Here is a 21,640-nt window from a genome sequence, read left to right as displayed (position 1 = left end):
TTAATTTGAAAAAAATGTCTATTCTGTTTAATGTATTTTTTTATTTTTTATTGTAAGAAGTAGGTGTCACTGGTAGACCCGGTGCTCTAATGTTCAAGGATAAATTTAAAAAGTGGCAAAAGTGTCCTCTTTGATGCCCCTGTGGAAAATAAAACATGATGAAGTGACCTCCACAGTGGCGCTGGTGCCCCACCACATACAGCAGTTGCCCTTTTTATTATTTTCACCTCGGCCCCTCAAACTGTCCGCCAGTGGTAAGACAAGATATGACTTTATTTATCCTGCAATGGGGAAATTTAGTTGTCACAGCAGCTCAAGGTACAGACACATAGATATAGAAGACAGAATAAAGAATATAAAAAATAATTTAAAATTTCCTGAAAGTACTTTGCATTTTACAAATATTGCACATTGAAGAAAATATATTTTAGCATGATAAATAGGTTAAATAAGTTGTTGCATGTAGTGGTATGAACATAATTGAATAAGTATAAGTGGTATATGACATATTTATAATATAGAAAAAATACAGATAGCCTAATGTAGGCCTAAACAGAGATTGTGCAAATAAACCAGTAAAGTGAATTAATTAAACACCAAAAACAAATTTGGGTCAGATAGTAATATGGTTTTAATGATATAAAGAAAGTTAACCTGCTCATACACGTAAAAAAGGTGCAGTGGTGGAAAGTAAATAAGTACATTTACTCAAGTACTGTACTTAAGTACAATTTTGAAGTACTTTACTTGAGTATTTCTATTTTATGTAACTTTTTACTTCTTCTCCACTACATTTTAGGCAAGTATTGTACTTTTTACTCCAGTACATTTAGCTGCCAGCTTTAGTTACTTTTCAGGTCGAGATTTAACATAAAATCATGATCAATTTAAACACTGCTTACATAAATGCATCAATACAAATAACGTAATAATATATTTAGAATTTATTAAACAATCTGAATGGATCCATTCTGCATAACAAGTATTTTTTACTTTCGATACTTTTAGTAGCCTACACTTTGACGCTACAATGAAAACTATTACTATTTTTAATTTACATGCAAATAGACTGTTGTGTAGTTTTATTATTTATTATTTTTTCTGCTGTTTTTGTGTATAAAAATGGTAAAATAAATACATTTAAAAAAAGGTACATATCCATAGACACCTGTGTCTGTCGTTCCTGGCAGCTTTATACTTTGTTGAAAGATGCTAAACAGAGACAGAAACGAATGCATAAGAAGTTGACAAATTTGAACCAAAATCTCTTTTTTATTTTTTTTTATTAAATTTCATTTTATTTTTTAAATTCACAATAACAATTTACACAGTTTTTGCCAGGGGGTTAAGAAAGAATAACACAAACAAAATCAAAGAAACAGCAATTCCAAAATAAACACAGGGTAAGAAACAGACAAAACAAAGAATAAATAAAGAAATAAAGAACATGACGCATGATTCCTCAATCAATAAAGTATTGGTCCAAAACAAAGTCAGTTTTCAGAGCCTTCTTGCTCTTAAGTACTTTAATAGAAGTGAAGTATTGCTCCAGTTCCTGTAGAAAGTGAACAAAACTGGGATTTGAACCAAAATCTCCTGGACTTCAGAGGTTTAACTATTTCACTTCCTCTTTGTGGTACCCCTCCGCTCCCCCGGTTCCCCTCAGCCGGAAGCTGTGCCTCTTGAAGCCTACCAGTGGGGCTCCCTGCCCGCGGTCGCTCGGTCGGTCCGCAGCCTCCTGCCTCGCTGCTCTGAACTCCGCCAGCCCTCCCCAACAGAGGAGGGGCCTCCCACTGCAGCCAACTTCGGGAAAATGTCTGGAATTCCGTTTCCGCTTTAGGGAGTGGACGGTGATTTTTTTTTTTTTTTTACTTTCCAACCAACTTTCATATCATCGAGAAGAAGTCGGGTGGTTTTTGCGTTACCTACCCCGGAGTAAACTATCGCTACGACGACGATGGCTTCTTCGCCTCAGAAGTCTCCGTCCTCCCCGAAGTCTCCGACGCCAAAATCACCGTCCTCCAGAAAGAAAGATGACTCTTTCCTGGGAAAACTTGGTGGAACTTTGGCAAGAAGGAAAAAGGCGAAAGAAGGTAAAAAATCTAGCAAGAAAATGAGCCAAAAAGTGACTTAACCGTCACTAAGCTCGTTGTACCCATTATCGTCAGCATGTTTTTAAAAGTAAAGATGAAATAATGAGTAAGAGCAACAACAGTAGTCTGTCTTACTGTGTGGAAAAAAATTACCTTACACAACCTAATTTCATCGTACGGGCAAGGCTAACACTAACATAAACATGTATTTCTACTTTAAAAGAAAGAAACAGCAATAAATACAACGTGTGGTTAGTTGTGTGTGTTTTCGTGGCCGCGGGCTGTCTGTCTCCATGTAAGGTATTGAATCCGCTACTACTGTAAGAGAGGAATGAGGCAGGAGTAAACACAGCAGGCCCGTCACAGACTGAGGCTGCTCCAACACCCACCCACACTCAGCAGTAGTACAGTGCTGTTGTTCCTTATGGGGAAAGGTTGCAAGGTTGATTCCTGGAGCGAGGTCAAAGGTCACGGTCAGACCCAGAGCAACATATCTGAATAGAGATTGACTCCCGTAAAATTCCTAGATTTACTAAAGACTTTTAGTTTTTAGTCTGGGACTGTGAAAATCGTTTGGTGTAAGCCCAGCATTAAAAAGCATTGCAGTCATTGTTATAGAATAAGAAAGGTCTCTTTCAATTAGATGATTACTTTGTGTCATTCAGGATACTGTTGCACAGCTGAAATCAGTATGTAACGTTTATCTGCAGCTACCCTCTTGTGGTTTAACTATTACATCTTCACTTCCACTTTGTGGTACCCCTCAGCACACTGTGGGGATAACAGCAGCAGTACAGTGCTGTTGTTCCTTATGGGGAAAGGTTGCAAGGTTGATTCCTGGAGATAGGATAATAGAGATTCAACGTCTTGCTCAGGGAAAAAAAAAAGTCTAATCATTTTGAATTGATCATATTTTTATGTAAAGCACAAAAGTATCAGCATCAAAATGTACTTAAAGTATCAAAAGTAAAAGCACTCCTGATGCAGAATGGACCCACTCAGATTGTTTTATATATTCCAAATATATTATTAGATTATTAATATTATTGGTGCATTATGTAAACAGTGTTTTAATTTGTCATGGTAGGGCTAAGTTTAAATACTTAATATACTGTAATGAGGTTCAATTAAAGGTTGCAAGGTTGATTTCATGAGCAAGGTCAAAGGTCACGGTCAGACACAAATCTGAATGGAGATTCAGCGTCTTGCTCAGGGACACTCCACTGTCATTTATATTTGTTATAAACCGTGCTATGCTGGACTTAAATTACCAAGGCGTATAGTACCAAAGCCTTATTTTATATTCACAGTTCAGTTTATAGCCAGCTCATTTGGAAATCCAGTACACTTTAGAGAGCATGGCATTCATTGTTAAAGGACAGGATTTATCATCAAATAAGAAAGGTCTCCTTCAATCGGATGATTACTTTGTGTCATTCAGGATACTGTTGCACAGCTGAGCCCCATTTTATGTTGCCTTTGTCTGCAGGACATGCATGCAATCACATTATGGTCATGCTGGCTCGTGTTCACTTCACACACACATGTGCAGTGTGTAAGATGTCTGCAGTGTGTTTCATGATTTGATGGAAAACGTGGGCTGGTCGCTCTTGTAGAGATCATTGATTAAATTGTAGTTCTTGTGACGTTTATGGCAGTCGCTGCGTGTGCTGGGGGAGAGAGGGGCCGCCGGCTTGAGCAGGATGGAAAGGGGAAAAAAAAGAAAAGGGGGTAAAGGAGGTGAAGAAGACATATAGGATGTGGACGAGATGGTATGGGAAGAGAGGAGAAGGTCAGAAGGCTGTGCGATGCATACAGACGGACACAAACTGTGCACCGTGGATGTAGTGCAAGCAGAAAATACAGCACGTAAATCAGGAGAGGTAATAAGTGATTCTGTTCCTCTGTGCAAATTTAGAATTAATATTAGGATCAGATGTAATATTAGAGAGTCGTGAGCTCAGCCTGTGAAGGATGAACTGCAGGGGAGAGAGCTTGTCCTGCTAGCCAGGGGACGATGCTTGAAACTGGGGGACGAAGACAGACAGACATGGGCTGTGGAGCACTCTGCCCTCCAGGTAGGACACAACATCAGCATGCATTCTGTCCTTACATGTAGGCATCAAACATGAGCCATGTTTCTGGATGATGCCTGAATTGATGTGCCTTTTTATTGTTAACCTTATTTAGCCAAGCGCATACTCTCATTTTATGACACTGGCCCAGAGGGGGAGGAGTGATGTACACTGAGGATGCCGGCGATTTGTATTCAGTCTGCTTATAATGCTAACAAAAAAAAATCTAATCTGCTCTCAACATGTTAATAGAAGTGAGCAAGTGTTTTTTTTTAACACTTGAATTGATAAAATAAAAAAAATCATAGTAGACGAGCTTGACACACCAGTATGGAAACACAGCTGGCAATTAAATTCACTCGAAATAAAACCATGGTCTTCTCACCTTCATATTGTAATTCTACTTGTTTTCTTCATACTTGCTTGTTCTAAAATAGCACAAGTGATAATTACAATAATATCATATAGTGCCTATTGGTATGGTGTTAATTGTATCACAGCTCTACCTTACCATATTAGTCTGTGAATTGCCAGCCACTGACTGACAGTAGCTATACAAGTTTTTGAACCCCTCTATAATTGACGGGGATCCCATATGGCAATAGGTCACACCAGCTATGAAACTGAAAAGCATCTCTTGTGCTGTGAAATCAAAATATAATGTAAATAGAATAATAAAAAACAAATATTGATGAGATCCCAAAGAATGTAGGTTCGTATGTTGTATGGGTTTCTATTAACATAGCCTGCAACAGTGAAGCAATGCTGACACGGTGTCCTCGTCTATGATCAACTGGTCAATTAAACAATATTTATATGGCATCTTTCATACATCTCATGCACTTCAAAGAGACACTAATAGATGATCAACAAGTTAGTAATAACAAAGAAATTGTGTAGACACTAAAACCACAGATAAATACAAAAGCAATTTAACAATTAAAGACGACAAAACTGTAAATATTATCACTTTTTTTTTAAATTAAGAGCTATAAGAAGAGTAGAAATAGTAAGTAAGATAAAGAATAGGTAACAAGAGTAACAATGATGTCAATAAAAGACTAGACCTAAAGCTAGATACAATATTTTATATAACAGAAAAAATGGAATGCAGTTTGAGAACAATAATACAATTAAATAAGTCAGTAAAATTATATAGATAATGTATTTAACCTTTACAGCCTTGTTCACGAGGTAGGTTTTAAGTTAAAATTCCAAAGTTTCAACAGCTGATCTCAGCTATTCTGAAGTATAGGACAAAAACCTTTGGCAAAGCAGCTTTTAGCTGTTATGCTCCAAGTTGCCAGAGCAGTCTGCATGACTCTGATGCCTTACTGGTTCATAGACTGTAAGCATGTAAGACATATGCCAACAGGTGTAAGGATTTTTAGAAGGTTCTGAAGCAGCTGTAACTAACTTTTTACTTTTTTTGTGTGGACCAGATAGGATACAGTCGTCCAGCCTGCTTGATTTGAAAGCATGCATCAGTTTCTCTGAGTCTCTCAGAGAGATACATGGATGCACCTTAGCTTTAAGGTGATTAAAAACAGCATTTGGTGACATTCTCCACCTGAGCATTAAAATTCAGATCTGAGTCAGGACCACACCAAGACATCATGCTTGTTAGCTTCGGGGGAGTCCAAGACAATTACATTTTTGTTTGTCTCCCTGAGCTTTAAAACTAAAATTTCCACTTTATCCGGGATGAGCTGTAACTAATCAGCCACATAAAGCTGTGTGTCATCTGCATAACTGTGATAAGAGAAGCAGTGTCTCCTGATGACATCACAGAGGAGAAACATATTAAAAAGAAGTCACCCTATGAAATAGATCCTTGGGGAATCCAACTTGTCATTCAAGAAAGCTTCTGTCAGAAAGTTAGTCTTATACACAGCTCTCTCTGTTGTTGTTGTTGTTGTTGTTGTTGTTGTTGTTGTTGTTGTTGTTGCTGTTGTTGCTGTTGTTACTGGAGTAGGTGGGCTTTCCCACTCTGGACTTTAATTTGCACTTACCATAGTATGGCAGACTTGCATGCTAATCACCTTCTTGTGCTAATTGTTGGCAACTGCATGCAGATAAAAGTTTCTGGGCAGAACTCATGCTTGTTTATGAGCTGCATTATCTGCATCAGTCGACATACCATCTAAGAATGTGTTGTTCCTTAGTAATTTGTAAGTTGTAAGTTGCTGCAGAAGTAAGCAGAAATACCAAACATGGAGCTAAACGCGGAGCTGAGGACAGCGAAATAGTTGTCAGCTGTGACTTGTAGCAATAAACCAGGGAGGTACAGGTGAATGTTGGGAAAGAGCAAAGGAAACTACAATCTATTCGCCGCTGTATCAAGAGAAAACTAACATTCACAGCACGGCAATTCACACACAGGTATGGTTCAATAGCGTGGGAACGGCTTGGGTGCGTTCAAGAACGTGGGACATATGAATGGAACTTAGTGTAATAAACAAGTTAGCAAAACATGAGCAGCTTGGGCTTTCTAAAAAAACAACAGATCTCATGATTTGTTTATTTTGGGTCTGTCATAACTACAAAAACACTCAGGACTGTAAAGCAGTTCACTGTGTTTTTATATTTTTCTATGTTCATTTATTTAATTTGCTTTGTTTTTTACTTAGTATGTTAATAAAAATATTGAACTAATCTCTAGTTTCTTTATTTATCAGTACAGGTGCTTTAAAACCGGCATTTTAAAAACAATATAAAAAATTGTGATAATAATCAAGATCAGACGATATAAAAAAATATATTGTGATCATTTTTTTAGCCATATCCATAGTCACATTTTAAATCTGCCCCTTGGTTTTTGCCAGCCGAAATAAGCCTTTTCATATCAAATTCTAACATTCTGAAAACTGAGTTTTTGGATACCTTATTGGAGGGAAATAGTCACAGCATGTGTGCGTACTTGATCTGAAGGCTTTAGTTGGCTTTTTGAATAAATTAACTCTTTTCAGTATTGGCCTTACTTCTGTTTTTTATTTCAAACCCCCTCAACGCAGAAGAAAAGAACGAGGCATGTGCCACTCTGGAGGAATATTCTCATGCACCCCAGTGCGATGTGATAGACTGAATCTAAGTGTGTTCATGCAGACGTACTGCACATGCAAGCACTTGTGGATGGTGTTGATTGAGAGGATGTTCCAGTGAACACAGAGAAATGCACAGGATGTTCACTCCATGCTCTCAGCATACACACACACACATAAATACACAGTCTGACACATACACACAGAGATCAACAGTGATCAAGCCTCCTCAGGTATCTGACACACTGAGAAGAATGGCATGCTGAGCTTCTATAAAGCCCGCTGAGAAGCAGGAAGCAACAGCAGTCTGTGTTTGTCTGACGTCAATAGACTCGACGGAGGGTCTGCTAATGGCTGTTTGTGGAATCAAGAGAGCATTTAGTATACCATCCAAACTGCTGCTGAACACTACGAGTGATTATTATTCGGGGTGGTGTTCTGCTTTGGTCTCAGCTGATCCACTTCTCATGTGGTGTTTTAAGTGGCTCAAAGAAAGACGTCTAACCGCCTTGTTCTGGCTTCATTTGGCTAAACATTTAGCCCTTGCTTGGAAAGTAAACTGTTAAAATCACTCAAAATTTAGTTCTTCTTATGTTTAAGTCAACCTAAGATGTCTGACCATGACCATACTGACTTGTATTCGTGCAAAGTTTGTCTACAATTCTACACTGTCATTTAGCAGATGCTTGTATCTGAAGCAACATACATTTGTGAGTTCTTACAACACAAGCAAAGATGAAGTCAAAAGACAACACATGAGTAAGTGCCATGAGTTAAGTCTGAGCCTGTCTGGCTCCTCCGCTACATCTCAAACGAGACTCTTCTCGTCTGTAGTGCCCCGGTGGTGGAACTAACTTCAAAACTCCGTCTCTCAATCTTTAAGAAGAGATTGAAGACCCAGCTCTTTACTGAAAACCTTCACACTTGATCTACACAGATGAAAAAGTATCGCACTAATCGCTCACCCGACCTAAAAGCACTTACGTCCTAATGGACTCAAACTTAACCCATGACACTTACTCTTGTGTTGTTTCTTGACTTCATCGTCTACTACTTCATCTGCTAAATGACATTGTAGGATTGTACATTAGGGCGTAGATGCTATCAGGTAGTGTGAAGGTATTCAGTAAAGAGCTGGGTCTTCAGTCTCTTTTTAAAGTTTGAGAGGGACTCAGCAGATCGGATGGAGATTGAGGGAACTACAAAGGAGAAGTCTCGTTGGAGATGTAGGATCCTGAAGCGGCACCTTTCACTGGAAGAGCGTAGTGAGCGGTGGGGTTTGTGGACCTGAATGAAGGAGCTCAGGTAGGCAGGAGCTGTGCCAGTTGCTGTTTTGGAGGCAAGAGACAGGGTTTTAATTTTGATGTGGGCTGCAACTGGGAGCCAGTACACCGTTGGCAACAAGTGTTCTCATAACATGCCTACACGTCTACATTGTTTGGTTGATCTACATTAACCTCATGATAAAAATGTTTATATGTCTTTCTTGCAGTGTCTGAGCTTCAGGAAGAGGGAATAAATGCTATCAACCTTCCTCTCAGCCCTTCCCACTACGAGCTGGACCCGGAGGACACAATGCTAGGTAAACAGCTACACGCACATTCAAATACTAGAGACCCCACGATACGATTTTATCCTGATACTTGAGTCAAGATACAATATTATTGCGATTTTAAGCATTTTGCGATATGGTGAGTATTGCGATACAATATAGTGCAATTTAACTGTTTAAATTCAGTCAAGAATTGTTTTGTCAAATTAGAGAAAATTCTCAGTCTATTCATCTCAAGTATTCAGTATTCAGTCAAACTGAACTGAACTGATAAACATGTATGTTGACGACAACAACTGCAGCATTTTCTCAAACTTTCCTCAACTTTAAGCTTCACTGCTCTGAATTTTTTTGAATGAATCATAAAAAAGCCTAACTTTGCAGTGTTATTTTGACAACTTCCTGACACAATATCCTGTGCCTATAGATTCCTTTAGATCTTCTAGTTTCATATGATACCAGTATCTCCAGTATATTCCTAAATTTGAGCACGCTATGGCCTCCCAAAATAAACAAAAAGCGGTGAAAATACTGACGGGCCACCTCTATCAGATACCTTTTCCTAAAGTTGCTGTACACAATATTGAGAGCATCAATGGCTCAGAGTTTAAGCTGTGATTGCCTCCACATGGCTCTCATTTTCATCTGCATCCCTTTTTAACACACTGGGCACTTTAAACACTAACCTGCACACATAGCTACCACTACAAAGAACAGAGAAGCTCAGATTACACCACACTCTCTGGTCAGCACGCTATTACTACAACATATCTTTACAAAGAAAATAATTGTTTATTTCCATATAAATGTCATGTAAAGCACTTCTCACAATTATTTTGTTATATATGTTATGACATATGTTATATGTCATTTTGTTAAACATTTTGAAACCTTTATTTAATCGTATGTATTTCTTCTTTAGACTAGGGCTGCAATATCCAAATTTGAATTCAGTATTATGGTTTTGCAGAGATGGCCTGCAAATCATATTCTACAGACTTGTGAAAAATATTTTTATTTGATAGAGATCCTCACAAAGAATCACATCATGATCATTTGAATATATCTTTTAGTAAAAATTTGAGAAAAAAAATGTGAATCATATTGCACTTGAAATATCAGTGAAAGGAAGGAAAGCTGAAAGAGAAAACTTGCTCATAGAACCAACTATAACTATTATATACTATATACTATACTATAACTATCTTGGAAAAGCCATTTAGTTTTTTTGTTGTCATTTAATTGTCATTTGACTTAGTTGTGTGTGCCTAAGCCTTACAAGAGAAAAAAACGAAATTACTCTGCAAGTCATGCACAACATACACATGGTTAAGAACATACATACTGTAATCAAATTTTTATTTTTTTATATGACATAGTATCTTAACTACTCAAAATATAAGGTAATTCAAAATGGCAATGCCTCGTTGCCACTTTTGGCAAAAGCTGGTGTTGAGCCCAGTTTATTAAGTTTAAGCTGATAAAATGTTACCTCTCAGCTTTTAACATTTATCCTGTTTCTCTTCCTCCATTAGAGGAGAACGAAGTGCGCACCATGGTCGACCCCAACTCCAAGAACGACCGTAAACTGCAAGAACTCATGAAGGTAAGCTTCAAATCATCCAGTCTTTAACTTTTCTACAATATACACATGTAGTTTAGAGTTGTATTGTTTCGATAACTTAAAAACACACGACTAGAGTCCAACTGATATGGGACGTTTGAGACTGATGCTGATACTGATTTGAGAGGGGAAATCCATCGATAACAGATATGGCAGCAGATACGTATAGCCTTTTTTTTTCTTTTTTTTTGCTGGAATGAAAATAGACCTTTTTCATGTGGATTGTGCACTGATTTTTTACTTTGCAAAGGTACCAACAGAACTACTTTCTGAAACATAAAACTTTATTAAGTAATACTTTAACATTGTTATACATTATACAAATAATGTATTACATTGTCAGCCAATTCTATAAATGACAACTGAGAAAATAAAGAATAAATAGTAATAAAATAAATAGCTAAATAAACATAATTACTGTTAAGTTTCAGTCAATTGCTGACTATTAAAAAACAAGAATTAAATCAGCAACATTTTGCTGCATTATATATTATAATATATCAAATGCTATGCATGTCAGGGTCTAGACACAACTACACAAAAAAGCTACAAATACTGTGAAAAGTGTAAATGTATGGGTTATTTACTTTATTTCTGCCCATGTAGGTGCTGATCGACTGGATAAATGATGTTCTGGTGGGGGAGAGGATCATTGTGAAGGATCTGGCTGAAGATCTGTATGATGGACAGGTGCTGCAGAAGCTATTTGGTGAGGAGTTGTACCATACAGTCGCACTGAGAAAAAAAAAACTTGGCATTTTGTGCTGCTATTGTATCATTTTAGTCGTACAAAGAGGCGAGTTATAATCATAAAATGATGCATTGACATTAGCTTATGTTGAACTTAAGGTTCCATTTAAAACTGTAGATGTTTGTAAGTATTAAGCATATCTATGCTCATGTGTGTGTCTCTTTCTGTGCATTGTGCTTCAGAAAAGCTGGAAGGTGAGAAACTGAACGTGGCAGAAGTGACCCAGTCCGAGATCGCCCAGAAACAGAAGCTGCAGACGGTTTTAGAGCGCATCAATGACTCACTGAAACTCTCCACCAGGAACATCCGCTGGAACGTTGACTGTAAGGATATTTTGGGATTTTTAGCTTGTTACTTTGTATTGGGGATGGGAATAATTAATCAATGATCGATTAATGGTGGTAAAGAATTTAGTCGATCATGTGGAATTTTTAATCGATCTGTGTATTTTTTAATTTTATCTATGACTGCGTATCAGTACACACTGAATGTTCAGTTCTGCGGCCGTACGTCAATAAGCCAATGAGCTGAGAATTAAGTTGGATAAAGCTAAAGTTTGCAAACTGAAAGTTGCAATAACGATTATAAAACACACAGAAATACAAGAGTATTAATTGGAGCAAAACAAGCTTACTCTATCAAACCTTGCTAGCATGAATTACTAGGTTTAATTTTATTCAAAACTTAGTTAAGCACAAAACACATTTAAATATGAAGATTACTGTGAAAACTAACCTCATGCCTCTTTGGGGGCTAAAACATAAAACATTGAACTCCTTGACGTTATCTTTACAGTATCACCAAACTTGAGTTAGTCTTATGATCGACAGGAAGTCTCTCTTTGTCCTTTCAAAATAAAAGCATCCATTATCAAAACAGGCTTTTACATAGTACTGTATATAGATCTTTTATTTTGCCCATGTATGCAGTGATTAATCAATTAATTAATCGTTAACATTATAGATGCATGAGTTGGCAGGTTTCTTCCAAACGCCCATCCCTACTTTGTATACAGATGCACTGCTGTAATATCTACTTTCTTATGATTTATGATCCTGATGTGTTTGAGGCTTTTGACAGCTGTATATGTTTATATAATCCTGTTTAGTTAAAGGTGCAGTATGTGATTCTGGAGAAAAAAGGTTGATTGTTGAGTCTCATTCCCAGGTGGTCAAATTCTGATGACGCAACTTTAAAGATTTGCATCTTTAAAACAATACTAATACTGTTTTCTGCCACAGTGTCACTGTCACCAGTCACTGTGTGCTGTCTATTTGCTGTAAAGTAAAAAAAAAAAAATATATATATATAATTTTAAAATATCATGTATTTATATATAATACATATTCAGCTCCCTGCAGCTTCTTCAAAATGGAATGCAAAGGAGTTCCGTGCTCACAGTTCGACAGCACCCCAACCTTTGTCTATCAAGTGTAAATAATGACATTAACAATTGCTGCATTGCCTAGTGACACTGATGTTGTACCTTTACCTTCTATGATGCCATGCTAATGGTCAATAGCTAAGGTCTTTTGAGAATTTGGGGATGTTAAAAAAAAAGGATTATGAGCCAGACAACATAGTAAAATCCTGCATAATAGAGGTAGGGGAAAAATTGATACAGTATAGTATCGTGATATTTTGCGAGGCAATATTATATCGATTCATGGCAGCCATGTATCGATATTTAGCGTTCCGGCGGGCAGTCAGTATATTCTGTGTTTTTTTTCCCCCCGGAGGCCGTAGCGGGCTCTCTTTTAGGAATATACTGGAGATACTGCTATCATATGAAACTAGAAGATCTAAGGAAATAACGCTGCAAAGTTAAGTTTTTTTTTTTAATGTATTGTTTAAAAAAACAGTGATACTTAAAGTTGAGGAAAGTTTGACAAAATGCTGCAGTTGTTGTCGTTCATACATTTTTGATATCAGTTCAGTTCAGTCTGACTGAATACTTTGTTGGTCAGTCTGTGGGTTTGACTCTCATTGTGGAGAAATAAAAAGACTGAAGTGAGATGAATAGACTGAGAATTTTCTCTTTTTTGACAAAACAATTCTTGATTTAATTTAATTTTGTGTACATAAAATGCAGTTAAACCGCAGTTAAATCACAACATATATGTATCATAATACTCACCATATCACAAAATGCTTAAAATCGCAATATTGTATCGTGACTCAAGTATCGGGATAAAATCTTATTGTGGGGCCTCTGCTGATTCACAGCTCTAATGCATAATAATGTTGAATCTCCACCTGGACTTTCCTGCTGCAAAGTTGGCTCTGTTGTTAGAATAACAGAATAACATTCCTAATGCAAGGTTTTAGAGACATCTATATTTAATATCTCATTGAAGGATAAAGGATCAAGCTCTTAGCAGGGCTGTCATTGTCCCCCCTCCTGCATGGAGATTATACCTACATGCAAGGTTATTTTAAGACTTCCACATGAAGGATTTATGTGTGAATGTACCTGTATTAATGTCCTTCTTATTGAGCTGTGAGCTTCGAGATTGAGAACAACAGCGAATGTAGCCATGCATGTCAATAGAGCTCTCCACCTCTCCTTTGATGCCACTCTTTTATCTAACACAGGGGGTAATGATTACTATCAGGCTCCCAGCACACTGCCTTTTACTTATGTCATTAGCTGTAACATGTATATAGGAGAGAGAGAGGTGAAAAGGGATGTGGGCCACGTGGCTAAATCAGAAAACTATATGAGTAAGGAAGGGAGAAAAAGATGCCATACAGAAAAGCGTTAAGATTGATTTTGTGAGAGTAGTGCTCTATAGAAAGGATGAATTTATTTCAGACCAAATATGACATTCTTAAATGCAGCTCTGGTAGAAGTTCGTCCTTGAAAAGCTATTCATGTGAGATGTCTTCAAAAATGCTAAAGAGCACAGTGAATAACATGCACTGTAATTGATTTTGCAGGCCTTTTATTTGAGGAGCTCTCTTTTAATCAATTCACTTTTGTTTGTCTCTTCTTTCATTCCCCATTCAGAAGCCTTTAGAAAAACACATTTCCCTGATATACTTTATTTGAATCCTGTTTTGCGGTGAGGATCTAATAGGTTTTATGAAGGCTTTTAGCTTACTCTGTGATTTGCCGCTGCCGTAGGGTACAATCACGGGTTTGCTTTAGACACTTAATTGATCCTGATTGTGTATCCAAAGGTAAATCCTATTTGTTCGGTTGACTAAAGACATGTCACTCAGTATGTCTGACTGAACAGGCTCTTTATGGTTGACTTTAGGCTGAAGACACACACCACAATTCAAATTGTTATCTTTTTTTCCTGAACAAAAGGAAATTTTATTTTGCGACTTTTCATTAAAAAAATATCACTTCGAGGCAACTTTTTGCATTGTGTTTGTGTTTATCTTTGAAGGCATGTGACCTTGGCACATACAACTTTTAATTCTAAATTCCTGAGAGGAAGGAGAATAATAGAAAATATGTGGCCTGATGTTTGGTGGCACATTGCTGACAGGGAGGTATTCACAAGCTCTTCATGGAAAAAAATGTAATCATAAAATGGTAGAAAAATATTATAAGTGGTTAACATGTCTACCCATTTACTGAAGGCATGCTTGGAATTTGTAAAAAATGTTTTAATTAGTGTTATTATTCATTTAGGATTCAACTTTTGGTTAACTAACTAATCATTTCAGTAAAATGCTTGACATACACGGTTGCCCATAAAGATGGAATAAAATATTTTTTACCCCTTTCCATGAAATGATTGTGAGAATGTAATTTATTATTTACAGATAAAGTGCATAGCTGTAAAGATAATGTCAAGGAGTTCAATGTTTTATGTTTCAGCCCCTGAAGAGGCATGAGGTTAGTTTTCACAGTAATCTTGCATATTTAAATGTGTTTTGTGTTAAAATAAGTTTTGGATTAAATTAAACCTAGTAATTCATGCTAGCAAGGTTTGATACAGTAAGCTAGTTTTGCTTAAATTAATACTTGTATTTCTGTGTGTTTTATAATTGTTATTGCAACTTTCAGTTTGCAAACTTTAGCTTTATCCAACTTAATTCTCATCTTATTGGCGTACGGCCGCAGAACTGACCGCTCGGCTGTGTTTCAGATCAGTGAGTACTGATACGCAGTCATAGATAAAATTAAAATAAAACAACACACAGATCGATTAAAAATTCCACGTGATCGACCAAATTCTTTACGACCATTAAATGATCATCAATTAATTATTCCCATCCCTAGTTAGTAATATTGATTGTACTATTCCATAACCAGAACTTCTGTAATTCTGTTCTTCTTTTCCCTCACATTAGCCGTTCATGCTAAGAGCATAGTTGCTATCCTGCACCTGTTGGTGGCGGTGTCGCAACACTTCAGAGCACCAATCAGATTGCCAGACCACGTTTCTATTCAGATAGTGGTCGTCCAGGTGGGTGTAACCATGTGTTTCAACCATTCCAGACAGTATGAATGTCCAGTTTATCTCCACAGCTTCCGCTTTTCCCACCAGCTAGTATGTTTTTCATATTCAGTAAAAAAAAAACAACCACATACATTTACATACTGTCCGCATTTGATGTCTTTCAGAAAAGAGAGGGCATCCTCCAGTCCAGACAAATTCAAGAGGAGATCACTGGCAACACAGAGTAAGTAGCTGACTCATTTTTAATTTTTACACCTCATAGCACACTGTATCTGTAGAGAGACATTAGTGCTGCTGCAAACTAGAACACTGCTGTTCATAATTCTCTACAGAAATCATTTCTACATTAAAAAGTCATATTGGATTTACAGATCCCTTAAAGATCTTCTGAATATTTAGTTTTCTAAGAAGAGCATACTGTGCTACAAACCCAGTTGTGATTGTGTATATAATAAAAGTATAATAGTTTCTTCATCAACAAGGTGAAATTATGCCACTTAGTACCTCCATTAAATCAAAAACAAAAGATGAGAAATCAGCCTAACAATAATAAAGAAAGCTAATTTAAAGGTTTCATGTTGATGAACAAACGGCTTGATGATGTTTTTCTCTCTGAAAATGAAATAAACAATGCAGATATACTCTGAGTACTCTTCTAACGTAAAGGAAGGACTGTGATGGTCAAAACAAGAGGGCATCCAGAGTTTGATTTGAGTTTGAACGTTTATACATTGTTTTCTTCAATTTCGTATTCATTTTAATGCTTGGTACAACTAAAGGTACATTTGTTTGGACAAATATAATGATAACAGCAAAAATAGCTCATAAGAATTCAATTTAAGAGCTGATATCTAGCCATTTTCCATTGTTTTCTTGATGATAACCAAAATCATTATCAGCCACCCGCAACCCGAGTGCGGATAAGCACATATTTCATAATGAATGAATGAATAAAAACATCTTAAAACATAGCGTTGTTCAATTTCACGGATCCCCTCCATTTAAAACTATGCAGCCTACAAAGGAGTCCTGCAGACTAAAGCAGAGTTTCCAACCAAAGCATCAAAGAGGTCAAAACTAAAAGTGAATACAATTTGTGGATTTGGGAAAATTGATTTGTCAGTGTTTTAAAAATAAATCTGCATTTTCTGACTGCTTTTGAAAGAGCCTTTGGATCTAAACAATCTTTATGAACTTTTGTAACAAATGACACATCAAAGACGTGGTATCATTTTGTAACACTAGTCAGTGTCACACTGAACAGTATCCAGATCTTCCACATCTGTGGGCACTACTGTTTCCTTTAACCCTACCTATAACGCTGACTGGGCCAAATGCACAGTTCTGAATAAGAGTTCAGTCTTTACTCGTAGCATTATAATATGACACAGGTGCAGTACAAAAGTCAGGCAGAGGTAACAAAGTGCCAAGCTAGAACAGTCTGAAAAATCAAAAAGCGTGAAGTAAACTGTAATGGTCTAATATACATAAGAAAGGCATGGTAACTGGAAACAGGTGACAACAATAAGGGGTGGGGCAGGTAATCACATAGGTGGGATAAACTCATAATAATAATAATAATAATACATTTCATTTATAAGCACCTTTCTAAACACTCAAGGACACTGTACAATAATTACGAACAGGAACAGGACAAAACAGGGAGTGAATTCAAAACAAAGAAGGTGCGGTAACAATATTTAAAACAAAGAAAAAAGAAGTGCAGGGGTAGGAAGTGAAGACACCTGAAACAAGAGACAAGGGGAGTCCAAAATAAAAATGGAAAAGAGAAATGACCGGGACAACAATATAAAGGACATGAGCTAAATGAGATATTAAACCTCTTCCCAACTGCTCGGTCTACATATTTGAAGTTTCAATCAGCACCGCAGAAGTATTTATGTAATAAATAATACCAAGCCTTAGAAACAGCGCATCAATAGAATTCATGTGTAGTGAGACCTTGAACATCTTCTTTTCTGCAAACAGAACTATGCAGCAAGCTTTATATAGACTTTCAGAAGAAACATTGTGCAATGGTGATTAGACAACCATTGTATTTCAACAAGATATGTGATGGCACCCTTAGCTGAAGAATTAGACAATTTAAAACACACACACACACACACACACACACACACACACTGACTCACACTTATTGTCTCCCTGTGAGGCTGTCCTGCAGCCTGACGACAGCAACGAGGGAGATAACAGCAGGCCAACACTCACAAGCACAACCATTTTGTCACGGTAGATGGATACACTGTTAATAACACACACACACACGCATGCACTCACACACACACACTCACTCACTCACATGGTCACAGTGGAAATACGGTTATTACCACACCACCAGGACCATTGCCCAGACCTGCCTGCCTTTGCCATCACAGATTACAGCATGAAAGTGTGTGTGCGTGTGTGTGTGTGTGTGCGTGTGCGTGTGCGCGTGTGTGTGTGTGTGTGTGTGTGTGTGTGTGTGTGTGTGTGTGTGTGTGTGTGTGTGTGTGTGTGTGTGTGTGTGAGATTTCTTGCTGGCCTGTCCATTGCGATATCTCTTCCTCAGGGACACTCACACTGCAGCATTCCCCACCCTCCAATACCACCTGACCCTTTCCAACAACAACATCCTCCAAAGTGCTAACATTGTAATAACAGACAACAGAGAGCCACCATTCCCATAGAAAACCTGCACATGTACAGACAGGCACATCTTCATTCATTGTATCAATACCAAACACTATTGTCCTGCTGCTGAGATTATTACATTGTGCTATAGAATGTGCCATTGTGAATGTCCCACTGATGATACCCAGGTTATTTGAATACCCGAGGTGTACCTGTGTTTATTGTTAATCAAATTATGATGCCCTAGCTGCATTATTGTATTGAAATTTCTGTGACATAATCCCTTCATTCTCTACATTCCTCTGTGATTAAACTGGAAGCACGTGTCTTTGATTTTCCCTTGTTTTCTATGAATATTCAAGTGTAAAATTGTTAATAAGCAGATATACTGCCTCTTTCTTTCTCTCTTTTCCTATTTCTTTTAGGGCTTTCTCTGGCAGACACGGTATGTCCTCCATAAATATTTTTTTCAGTAATATTAACATTGATTTTATTATTATTTATTTATATTTTATATTTTTTCTTCACAGAGCGTGACGCTTTCGACACCCTGTTTGACCATGCTCCAGATAAACTGAATGTTGTCAAAAAGGTACTGAGGCTTTGAGATGGAAATGTCAAATTCATCAGCAATGTATGGCACTGTCAAGGTCTGATGGAGAAATAACTTCTTAATGCATCAAAAACAGTGCTTTTTACTCCAGTCAATGGTCCACTTTTCACAGTGCACATCTATCTAGCTCACTTCTGTGATCCTGATAAATGAGGTGGATCCTTGATAAGAATATATGGACGTAAAAAAGATTGCTGTGGTGTAGGTATAGATCAGTACTCCATTGTTTTAAAGGGATAGCAGGCTGGCAGGGTCGCAAAACTAAACAAAACTACATATACACTAAAAGGTAATCCATTTCACCACGAAACAATGGTCCTCATGCATTTCAGAAACCAATGACAATGACAGTGCGTAATAATATTACGACTACTTACTAACCAATCAATGCCATCTCTCATTCCCTTGAAATGCGCCTGCACCTGGTGCATTGTAATTTAATTGGTGCATTCATCAATTTGGAGAAGAAAACAATGGCAGACAATGTAGTAAATCCTTAATGAAGTAGATGGAGATGAAGTTTAACAACAGCAAAACTTTATCACAACATCCATCACAAATTCTCTCACACGTTCTTCAGTTATCATCCATGTCTTGTTAATTCACACTTGTACGTTTGGTACTTCGCCAAAATTTTAAGATTTAGAGGGCAAGTCAACAAGGCCAGTGTTTTCAAAGGTAAGATTTGGGCGAGATTCCATGTGTTTAGGAAGTTGTGAGCAAACACCTGGACAAATGAGACTGGGATTGTACAGCACGAATTTGAAACGGATGTTTTGATATAGATTTGTGTTGTTAAACCTCCATATACTTTAGTTCATTCAGGATTTACTACGTTTTTGTCCTGCTAAAGGCTGAGATGCGAGATGTTTTGTGTAGAATTTATTTTTAATGTGTCTGAATGCACATATTTGTGTATGCAGATCATTGAATTTCCATTCTCTGTCTTGTTTGAAATGTTTCCAGCTTCTGTGACAGATTTTTCCTTTGTGTTTTCTCAGACACTGATCACATTCGTGAACAAACACCTCAATAAGCTCAACCTTGAGGTGTCTGAATTGGACACACAGGTACGTCACACATACATACACACACACACACAGGAAGCAATTTCAAAGGTCCTACACAATATAGACTAGATACAGATGCCAAAGTGAAAAATTTATTTTGGAAAACATGTCTATCTTAAAATATTTTTAATCTATAATTAAGATTTTAGTCTTCTAGAAAACATACCTGAGATAATGGGATGTCTTTCCAATCAGTTCCACTTGTTTAAACAATAAGTGACCTCTATTCAGTCTGTTTACCTGTCTGTATTTGTGTCTCAGTTTGCAGATGGCGTTTATCTGGTATTGCTGATGGGGCTGTTGGAGGGATACTTTGTGCCGCTCTACAACTTCTTCCTCACACCAGAGAATTTTGACCAAAAGGTAAAATGTGATTATTTTTCTATATCCATCAGTGAGCTGGACTATTACAGGAATGCGCCACTAAAACTTTTATATTTTAAGCCCCCCTCCTGACATGTATTTTGTTTGATGGACAAAAGACTGAAAAAAGGCTGAATGCAGATCTACTTCTCACCGCGGCTAGTGCTAGGTTGACCGGTGAAAGAGCAGTGCTTGCGATCTGCAGTTGTAGTTTTGCATATTTTTGTATTGTCTCTGAAAGAGGAAACATCAGAGAGCTTCAGACATACATGTGTGAGCCTTCAGATTCAGATAATGAGTCTGTTGTGCGTAAAAATCAACAAATAATGTCAGAATTGGAGGTTTCAGTAAGTCTAAAAAAACCTTTTTGTTTTCAAGTTCACAGACATCTCCCCCTACCCTAATGTGAAAACACCTCTCTAGTGATACATTTTGCACAGATCCTAGTTAGTATAGACAAGGTCAGACATTATTGGGGGGCTTAAGTATAAAAAAAAAACTTGTTTGAGTGTAGGGGCTTTTAAGTATCAAACAATGTCTTGGCTGTTGGCTTGAAAGCCTGAGCTTGTTTTCTACTTGTGGGAAAAAGGGTTATCAGTATGTCCAAAGACACTTCTCACTTTATTACGTAATCTACAAAAGCAGTCCATTCACATGGTCACTAGTTTCTAAATACCTTTTCACAAAAGTATTTCAGAAAAGGGCAGGAGCAAGGCTGTTATTTGTTGGTATTCATGCAGGAAGTTACTGCTGAAAGCCTGTTAAGCCTTTGCACAGGCCCATGGAACAAAAACGAAGACTTTAGTACTCTGGTCTGCGGGTGGCAATTTCCAATCCTGGAAATCAAATCTTTTTTTAATCTGATTGCATCCAAAGAGTTCTGGGGCTGTGTGAGAGAATGTTACTTTATTGATGTTGCATAAATTTCAAGATGTTCTGTAACATCTTGAAAGAGAAGATGCTACCGCTTCTACACAAATTGGGCCATTGTTTCCCCCCACATGACAAAACCCCCAAAACCTTCTTCAAGGCCAGACAAGAGAAGAGCATCTGATAGATAGTTGATTGCAGAGTCTTGTTCCAAGGTTGTCAAATTCCAAAGTAATACAGAGTAATTGACGACCAGGGAATGAGATTCAATAATCAACTCCCTTTCTCCAGAATCACATACTGCTACTGTAGAGCTGGAAGTTTGCACTTTAATCTAATTGTCATTGCTTAATTTCTAATCCAGTGTTCTTGAGTACAGAGCCAAAACAAGTATCAGAATTAGGCTAGGCTGATGGTCTGAAATGGGTTTAATCAACTGGCAATGCCTATCTAGCTGTCAATGCTTTGACAATTGTTTTTGTTTTTTGCTGGAAAAACACTGCCATGGTGAATTTTAAGGTGAACATATACCCCTT

The 21,640-nt window shown here is 37.4% G+C and overlaps 1 protein-coding gene across 1 annotated transcript in view; it reads left to right on the top strand.

The window, feature by feature from the left end:
* The first annotated feature begins 1,698 nt into the window (after nucleotides 1-1,698).
* Nucleotides 1,699-21,640, top strand: part of parvaa (parvin, alpha a) — a 24,241-nt gene continuing 4,299 nt past the window's right edge. Inside the window, exons 1-11 of the mRNA XM_059335764.1 lie at nucleotides 1,699-2,093; nucleotides 8,702-8,791; nucleotides 10,297-10,367; nucleotides 10,992-11,094; nucleotides 11,319-11,459; nucleotides 15,448-15,563; nucleotides 15,722-15,780; nucleotides 18,614-18,633; nucleotides 18,719-18,780; nucleotides 19,803-19,871; nucleotides 20,133-20,234. Of these exons, the coding sequence (XP_059191747.1) occupies nucleotides 1,958-2,093; nucleotides 8,702-8,791; nucleotides 10,297-10,367; nucleotides 10,992-11,094; nucleotides 11,319-11,459; nucleotides 15,448-15,563; nucleotides 15,722-15,780; nucleotides 18,614-18,633; nucleotides 18,719-18,780; nucleotides 19,803-19,871; nucleotides 20,133-20,234 (969 nt within the window). The 5' untranslated portion in view covers nucleotides 1,699-1,957. The remainder of the gene's footprint in view (nucleotides 2,094-8,701; nucleotides 8,792-10,296; nucleotides 10,368-10,991; nucleotides 11,095-11,318; nucleotides 11,460-15,447; nucleotides 15,564-15,721; nucleotides 15,781-18,613; nucleotides 18,634-18,718; nucleotides 18,781-19,802; nucleotides 19,872-20,132; nucleotides 20,235-21,640) is intronic.

The sequence above is a fragment of the Centropristis striata genome, chromosome 6, assembly GCF_030273125.1.
Source record: "Centropristis striata isolate RG_2023a ecotype Rhode Island chromosome 6, C.striata_1.0, whole genome shotgun sequence".
NCBI classification, from domain to species: Eukaryota; Metazoa; Chordata; class Actinopteri; order Perciformes; family Serranidae; genus Centropristis; species Centropristis striata.
The sequence above is the reverse complement of the archived record's forward strand: the minus strand, read 5'-3'. Positions and strand labels throughout refer to the sequence as shown.